The following is a 9,165-nucleotide window of genomic DNA, read 5'->3' as shown; positions in this document are numbered from 1 at the left end:
CTGGTATTCCCTGCTTTCAGCCAAGATCCATCTAACATCAGCTACAATATCTCTAGTACCACGACCCCTTCTAAAACCAGCCTGGACTTCTGGTAGTTCTCTGTTGATGTGCTGTTCCAGTCGGTTTTGGATAATCTTCAGTAAAATCTTGCTTGCATGTGAAATCGATGAGATTGTTCTGTAGTTTCCACATTCTGTTGGGTCACCTTTCTTTGGCCGCTCAGAGGAGGGGTTAGGCATCCGACTAGCTGAAGTTGGGTGTGTAATGTAGTAACTGAAATATTCTTCAACAACTAAAAGCTTTTTAACTTTGACTTCAGTATCTGTATTGGGCATGCCAACTATCAGAAATAAAGATTCTGAATGCAAACAAACAAAAATGACCACACATAACCAAAAGCAAAGAAAGAAAAAAAAATAATCTCTAATCAGTTGTAAGCCCAAGGTGGGTGACTTAATCTGCGTCCCTCGGGCCTGTCTTTCACTGTTTTTCAGATATTCCTCTAGGTCTTAGAGCCCTGGTGTACAAGTTGCCGTACAGTGGTAGCTTGTGGTTGCTGTGAGGCTGATCACTGTGACACTGATGTGTCAAATGCGTTAATGGCTGGTTACCCAATGTAGACTGAGAGTGGGGTGGAACTCCTCGATTAAAACAAGCTGAAGGAGGAGTGGCATCCACTTCCGTAAAAGCTTGCCTCAGGAAACCCTATGAACCTGGAGAGGATGAGAGACACCCAAGTGTTGAGGGAGGGTCGCTATGAGTCATCTGCGACTGACGGCACTTAACAACAACAACAACAATAATCAGTTGTAAATGGAACTATTTTGTTAGAGGTAGTTTGCCCACAAAGGGACCAGAAATTTCCACAAGGAATTCACACAGCAACTTACTTTTCTTTCTTTGGTTTGGTGTTTATATCTCCTAGAACCATGATGTCAGAGAAGTCTATCCGGAACTTGCTAAGCAAAGTAGCCATCCTGGAAAAAAATACATTATACCAAGATACATGAAAAAAAAAAATATTATGTTTGTACCTATAATGTAGAACTGATTCTACAGATATGATTTATAGTCTATGAATACTAAACTTTTAAACTAATAAGAAAAGCATATTCACTAAATAGGTTTTTTAATTAACTAACTGAGTAGAGGCTTCTGTTCTTTATTTTTCCTTCTCAGAATTTCTCTAAAGAGGATTACAGAGTAGATAAAACAAGGCATTAGTAAAAAAAGTAAGAATGGTAATTAGTTCTTTTTTAAATATTATTTTTACTCAGATTCTACTGCTTAGTACAAATATTTCAGTAAAAATCAGTAAATAGTTACTTAATAATTTTTTAATTCTTCTCTAAGATTACATATGTCAACGTCCATTCTGATATGAAAAGCATTTAACAAAAAATAATTTTCTTTTTAATAAGAGGATAATCTTCTAAATGAAAACATTTTGTTTTAGAAAACAGATGTCTAACTTTTAAGTTAAACTAGAATTTCTTGCATAATTCACTTTTTGAAATGAATAAATACCTAGTTAAACCTGCTCTCTACAAATTAACTGTCTGTTGAACAGAGAAGGGTAGAGCAATCAGTTAATTTAAAAGAGTTTAAAGTATACAAAGAAGTATAAGCCTGAAATTACACGTGTTCAGAAATGTAAAAGGAACTAAAGCACATGCCTGGGGAAGTAGGAGATAATAGAAAGAGAATGGGAAGACAGATAATGAAAAGCCTTAAATGCCACATTACAGCAATTATACTTTGTAATAGGGAGCTTTGGTGGCTTTGTGCAGGGTTAGTGGCTACAAACACAAACACAAAGGTACGTAGTTCAAATCTACTAGTTGCTCCATGAGAGAAAAATGTGCAGTCTCCTCTCGTGCAATTTACTGCCTCTGAAAATCTCGGAGGGCCAGCCATGGTACTCAACTGTACACTCAACAGCAGTAAGTCACAGAGAGGCTGTTCAAGTATTTTGACCAGAAGAATCGTAAGATCAAAGATCTGTATTTCAAAGAGCTTGAGAGCAATGTATATAACACACTGGAAGGTAAGAGACCTGGAGTATAGGAGAAAAAGCACAGAAACCTGACCTAGAACTGTGGTATTTTAGAAGAAAAATGAAGATAGATGGCAACGGCATTCTCCTTTTCTGTGTCTAGACATCTAGAAATATGTATGTATATACTTTCTCCTCCAAAATTGAAAATTGCTTCAAGTTTTACTTAATAATAGTGTTTAAGGAAGACTCCACAATTCTAAAAATGTTTTAGTAAATATTAATATTAAAACGAAACATCTATAACTTAAGTATAAAGATAAAAATATGACGCTGTACTTGTTTAGCTGGAATGCTGAGCTTAAATATAGAACATAACTCCATATATAACCTTTATAAAATTATCTTATTTTCATTAGATCTGATCTATATTGTGATAATGAAGCACTACTGGATAAACTTACGCTCTCCGGTCGTGGTCTATTCTATTTATTTTTCCTCCAATGAATACTCTAATCTTGCAGTCTTTCCATTTTTTCTTGGTCGTCAGAAGATATGGTATCAATAATGTCAAACCTGAATCATAAAAACAATAAATTATTTATTAAATACTAGTTTTTAATCAAGAGATTGTTAACCAATTTAGTCTCTAAGACAACTATGTATAGAATGTAACCACAATTCAATGTAAAACAAAATTTTTCTTTCTATTCTTTAAAAATTCTGTTTTAAAAAAGTTACTATGCAGGCCAAATCAAAGATGGAATTAGGGCCTGTTCATGAAGTCAAAATGAATAGGGGTCTGGTCTAGTTGGGAGATTATTAGTTAGGAGGATTGAGGGCACAGATGCAGTAATTTATTATAATGGAAACCTGGTTTCTCACTGATATGAGAAATAGGAGGAAGGTGGACTTAAGCCACCGGTATTGAACTGAAACAGGTTTTTAATCCCTGTTTACAGAGAAACTGTATATACATATATTTCCTAGCTCTTTCCACTGAAAAAACCTGGGAGAAGTGATACTTTAATAGTAAATAAGATGCTTAATGTGATAATCTTTGTTTCCATGTACTATCCTCCAGTGAAAAAGATAGGGATTCTAGAGTAGTTCCTGGCTGAAGTGGAGTAGAACACTGAAATGGGAACACTTTACTGATAGATAAAGTGCTTCTTACTAAGAATGACAGAGACATGGCAAATGGACTTCTCCAGTTGTTCGTGTCTGAAACACTGTGACCATAAAAAAAATGTGTATAACAAATTATACTCCACTGAATGTGAATCCCCACTGACAGAACTAAAGGTTTATCTTTACAGTAGAAAAAGTCAACTAAAAAGTGAAGAAAGGGTAAGACTGAAAAAAATCTCCATGGGCCAACAACACAACAACAACAACATACTTAGGCAATAACTATCAATGAACACTTAAGATGGTGGGAAAAGAGGAAGAATGAGATATCACACAGTGTCAAAGTAATTCTCTGATAAATACCTGTAATTGGAACGAGAGAAATATTAGCTATTTACTGAAAACCACCTTAACTCAATGGGTAAACTTCACGTATGATACATAGGACAAATAATATCATGAGACAATGGACAAGATGTAGTCAAAAGAACACAGTATCATTTGTGTATACTTCTTTAAAATATATAGAACTTGAAGCTATAGCAAAGGGGCAGAACTCCGAACTGAACAAGATAACAATTAAAAGTAGGCAAAACCTGATTCTGCAATTAATCTGTATTTTTGGAAAGATTAGCAAAACCTGAATGAGGCGTCTCTGGCTGAAAGTACAGCAGACACCTTACTAATACCATCACAAATTCAGCATATTTGAACTTAATTTAAAAAGTATATTAATAACCTTACCTCCATCATCAAAAAGCCACCAAACATCAATAGTGTTTTTTCCTTGTTTTTTCTTAAACTGTGTACTAGCTTCAAGAAGCTTTTGGTCAGCTATATTTAAAGGCACAACAGGGCCTTTGGATTCTGAAGGATAAAGCAAAAATATAAGATGTAATGGAGGAAAATGTTAAATGCCTCCCTTGCTGAATTCTTATAGTATCCTAGACTTAATATTGTCAATGTTCATAGTATAGATATATTTATATCTATTATAAGCATCCATTTGTCTAGAATCTAAACATACTTTAAAAACTACAGATAAAAATATTTTTTAAAATAGTTAGATACATTATCTTACCAAATTTTTAATATCTTAAGCATTGTAAACAGATGTAAATTGATGAAAACTAATATATCAATCATAACTAATCAAGAAGATAACACCTGACTACTTCAGGATTTTGGCTCTTGAAAGTTGCTTTAAGCAAATTGGATGAGTTTATTCCTGTTCTGTGAATATTTTTCATTCAAAATATGAACTGTCAATACTATAAATCTCAAAATTAGTTTGAAATAAATATAAACTATTTCACTATTAGTCTAAAGAAAATCTCATCTTTTTCTAACTTTATGTCCTTTCAAAATGCTATTGAATTAAAAAGCTACATAACCATCTCATCTTTCCCTGAACTAAAGAAAGATGATGGGAACTCCTTGGAAGGGCATCCATCTGCTGTAGGTTCAGAGGACAATAAACAAACCAAGGAAGTTCCCACGTATTCCCAGGACTTAAAAACAAACAAAAAAAAAAACACCCAAAAACCGACACTGGCTCTGTGAGCAAGCAAATGACTATTATGAAACTCCTACACCAAATTGTTTATAACAGGAGGAAATGTGATCACTTGTACAAAGTGTCTATCATTCACTTTTCATGCTGCCATGAGGTATGCAAACATGACGAATGATTTTGCATGATGAAATATGGCTACCAAATCACACTGCTCCATAACTCTCACCTCTATCTCCTTTTCATAAAATTCATATATGTTGACATGACTGTGTATCTCCCAAACGCAGCAGGACTGTGAGAAATATTGTAATTTTTGAAATGAAAAATATATTAGTATCAAAATTAAGGATGTGGCTGGGTAAAACTGATGGTAAAGAATGCAAGTGACACTGTAAGTAAACCTAATTCAGTGCCCCAATTTATCATCTAAACCATGCAGTTTAAAATAAAAAAGAAAAAAAAAATACTTTTAGGGTTTGAATATTAAGTAAATATCATGATGAATTTAAAAAAATCTGTGATATACTACCTCTTCCTGGGCAGATTTGTACTTTAGTTGGACTAATGTTCATTTTTCTAATCTGCTTTTAATAAATAACTGTAACATCACCTCACCATGAAAACAAAAACTAAAATTAAAAAAAAGAATAATAAAATTGGAATTAAAAGAGTTAACAGCATGGAAAAAAGGGATTAAAATAAAATGATGAAAAATGCCTGCCTTTTTTCAACAGTGGTTGAGTTGGAGTCTTGCCATCCTCTTCCTTATCTAGATTATGTTTAAAAAACACAAAATAGAGGTTAATTGGCTTTATATTAAGAAAATAATGAAAATGTAATTAAAGCACAATCATAAACAAAATATAGTATAAAACAACAGTCTACGGAAAAGAATCAAGACTGAATTTTTTACACTAGCTTTTGGGATTTTTTAAAAGCAAACATCTTAGACCCATCATACAGGGCTTCTGATTAACATTCATCTCTACATTTTATTCCTGTAAAGGTGTCAAATAATCATAGAGATATTTAAATCCATAGTTCAAATCAGATGGGAAAGTGTTGTACTATGGGTCATGGGTATAAATATGACATGAAAAGTTGATACTGGAGAAAATACATAGATTCAAACCATGTTATTGTATCACTCTGTATGATGACTAAAGTAATTTTAAAAATACTTGGTGAAAATTTGATTATTTGTAAAAATTAATTACCACTTGAAATAGTAAGGAATCTAATCAAAGACTTGATTTTGATAAAATGAAAACATTATAAAACAGACATTTTCCTTCTGAATCTATACATTTATTTGTGTATACCTAATATTCATCAATTTATATGTATAATTCTTTTTCGGGAAGCTCTGGTAGTTTAGTGGTAAGGAGTTATGATGCCAACCCAAAGGCAATCAGTTCAAATCCACCGGCTGCTCCATAGGAGAAAGATGGGCCATCTCCTCCCACGTGTTTTATTGTTTCTGAAAACCTCCTGGAGGGTCAGCTATGGATTAGTTCTGATTTGATGGAACATACAACAAATAATTCTTTTTTCGGGGTTTAAAACCTAAAAACCATTGCTGCTGAGTTCATTTTGACTCCCAGAGATTCTACAAGACAGAGCTGAATTGCCCTAGAGGGTTTCTAAGACTGTAAATTATTATGGAAACAGTTATGTTTCTTCTATAGAGTGGTTGGGGGATTCAAACCTCTGAGTATGTGATCACAGTGCACCATGGATCCTTTCTGGGCTTTCCCATTTCTCAAATTTCAATCCCCCTCCCCCCCTTAATACAAGCTTGTTATAGTATGTATGATTTTTGGGTTTGTTAAGGCATGACTTGGACTGTAACATAATGCTCTGCCGTGTGCTCTACAATTAGACCTCCAGGGTTCCAATATTATTTCTCCCTCCTTTTTGTATTCTCTAAGCTTGAGTTCATTATTTAATTTTTTACTTTCCTCACTCATAAAATGGGTTAAGAATGCCTATCTCTTAAGGTTGCAATAAGGGATATTAATGCACAAGTACAAAATTTTGTGCCTAGTACAAATAAAGTATTCAGAACACTCTTTGTTGTTACATAATGTATGCTTCAATAAACAACACTGAGACAAAGGCAAATATTCAGGGTTAAATATCTAAAATGGAATGTTTGTAATTATGAAAGTTTCAAAAATTATTTTCCAGTTTCTAGGCTAATGTTGAAAACCAAGTTGGAAAGAAACACAAAATAAAATTGGTTATTTATAATCTTTTATGCTTATTACAGAAGGAAAAACATTTCATTATTTAAAATTTTATAGTTAAAAATCTTCTTATTAAGGATCTGTCTTTGATGATAATATAAACACTGGTAACTGTGGACATTTTGCTTTCATTTAAAAGAGCTCAGCAATGTCAAGGAAATCTTGATGTTTAAAAATTACTTTAAATTGACTTAAAGGTATTTAGATTTTTACAAAAGAATTATGAATAGGAATTAACTGACCCAGTTTCCTATTCTAGACAAATAAATGACTTCCTAGGATTGTGACACACACGAACTAATAAATAGATAATATCTACAGTAATGTAGGAACACAGAGGAGGTGCTAAACAAGTATTACTTCTTCCCTTCCTACAACGACCTTATTATTTCCTAACAGATTGGACAGAAATTGTTCGTTTATTAAAACAAGAGAGCAAGACTTTTAAAAAAAAGATAAGAAAGACTGTAACCATGAACTAAAAATAAACAAAAAAAGATTATCAGAATCAATTTAAAGAAAAAAGACATTTATAATCCAAACAGCAAAAGAACTGGAAGGAAAAACGGATCTCAGCTTTCAACATTGCTTATCGAAGAAAACAAGGTAAAAATAAAAGCAACATTAATGCCTCTATATAATCTAGAAGAGATCCCAAGTACCCAATGACAATCTATTTTAGAAAAGAATAGTAACTGTTTTATAGGAATCAAAAACATGATACGGTTTGATGATTTACAGTGCAGATTGATTCTTGCTGCAGGTGAGCAGGGAAAAGGGCAGATGGAGATACTAGACTGAACAGAGGTAGGAGAGTGAGGGTAGGAGAGTAAGATTTGGAAGTCATCCCTCTTTCCAATCTCAAAAACATGGCACATACATTTGTGGATAAAAGAATCTGAAAGACCTGAGATTCTAACTTTTTTTATGGCTTATATGGTTGCAAAGGTCATTAAGGACATTGTCTCTATAAATGATGGCTGAATATTAATTAGTTCAGCAACCAAATATACACATCTAGTTTCTAGAGACAGGGCCTGAATGGCGGTATAAATTTTCACATTATATTATACTACATTTTCTGAACATCTACAGGTAACAGTATAAGATATTTTAATATCTTAAAACCAAATAATATCCTTTCTATTTAACTACCTTGGTTTACTGAAAAAATTACATAAATTATTTTTAAATGGTATTCTTTTCACAATGTGATTTTATGCTCACTATGTGTCTTATCCCATTCAAATAGTTAAAATGGAAATATTTTAAATTTGTAGAAAAAAAGCACTTAAGAGCAAATTCATAAATTATTAATTGGTGTGGCTTCTGTTCAGTGATCTAGTTTTAAAACATTCAATTGTCTAGCCATTTTGAAGTCATTTTTGAAAGACATAAATTTTATCTAAATTTAGAACTAAAAATGAACCATACCCACCGAGAACAGGTTACTTAATAAGGCATGTTACATGATAAAAGCAGTTCCCCCCAGTTAATCACCACAAATAAAACATCTTGTTTCAATGAAAAATTACCTTTATGTTTAACAGTTTTTTCACCAGACTGTTTGGAAGTTTCTAAATCTGATGGCTTACTGTATTCCACATTTAAAACCACATCCTTGGGACCAGGAGATTTCTCTTGTGATGACAGTAATTCTTCTATGGACACAAAAGCATTTATGATATTATCTAATTCTTATATTTTTTTTTAACTATTAAAAGGCATGACTATTTAATTACAGGTGACATTTTAAATTATATAATGTTTGAAATGACTATTCATTTAAATATATAAATTACAACTGTGTGCCACACATTTGAATTAAGAGCTAAGGAATCAGTCAATGAGTAGATTTAATGAACAGTAGAATCTAGGTGAACAATAGTGTGATTTACAAAATGTGAATTAATTCTACTCTTAAGGTAATTTACTAATATAAAAGCAAAAAGTATGACAAACTGCTGGAATGCATGTTAGAAGATGGCGGTAACGCTGAAATATTACACTTCTCCATAGAGAGCCAAGGCTGAAGTCTTGGTAAGCTAAGGTAAAAGTATCATTTGTTCCTTTTTAAAAGCACTTTCTTGTTTTGTGCCTTTCCCTCCCTTCCCAAAAAGTTAGAAGACATTTAACTTTCACTAAAACAGGCCTGGAAACAGCAGTGGCATCTACTTCCAAAAAAAAAAAAAAAATACAAACAAAAAAACCCCTTGCCTCTGGAAACTATGAATTTGGAGAAAAGACTAAAGTTTTGTGTTCCAAGACTTTC

At 32.7% G+C, this 9,165-nt stretch overlaps 1 protein-coding gene across 2 annotated transcripts in view; it reads right to left on the bottom strand.

The window, feature by feature from the left end:
- Window positions 1-9,165, bottom strand: part of SLC12A2 (solute carrier family 12 (sodium/potassium/chloride transporter), member 2) — a 101,858-nt gene that overhangs the window by 4,897 nt on the left and 87,796 nt on the right. Inside the window, exons 20-24 of one of the 2 annotated variants that reach the window (XM_006886011.1) lie at window positions 8,429-8,554; window positions 5,366-5,413; window positions 3,873-3,995; window positions 2,462-2,573; window positions 892-978 (exon numbers count right to left, since the gene is read on the bottom strand). In XM_006886011.1, the coding sequence (XP_006886073.1) occupies window positions 892-978; window positions 2,462-2,573; window positions 3,873-3,995; window positions 5,366-5,413; window positions 8,429-8,554 (496 nt within the window). The remainder of the gene's footprint in view (window positions 1-891; window positions 979-2,461; window positions 2,574-3,872; window positions 3,996-5,365; window positions 5,414-8,428; window positions 8,555-9,165) is intronic. The other variant, XM_006886012.1, reaches the window with a different exon arrangement.

The sequence above is a fragment of the Elephantulus edwardii genome, unplaced genomic scaffold, assembly GCF_000299155.1.
Source record: "Elephantulus edwardii isolate Elephantulus edwardi_28Jun2011 unplaced genomic scaffold, EleEdw1.0 scaffold00046, whole genome shotgun sequence".
Lineage (NCBI taxonomy): Eukaryota > Metazoa > Chordata > Mammalia > Macroscelidea > Macroscelididae > Elephantulus > Elephantulus edwardii.
Note: the sequence above shows the minus strand (reverse complement) of the source record. Positions and strands in the feature narration are given on the sequence as shown.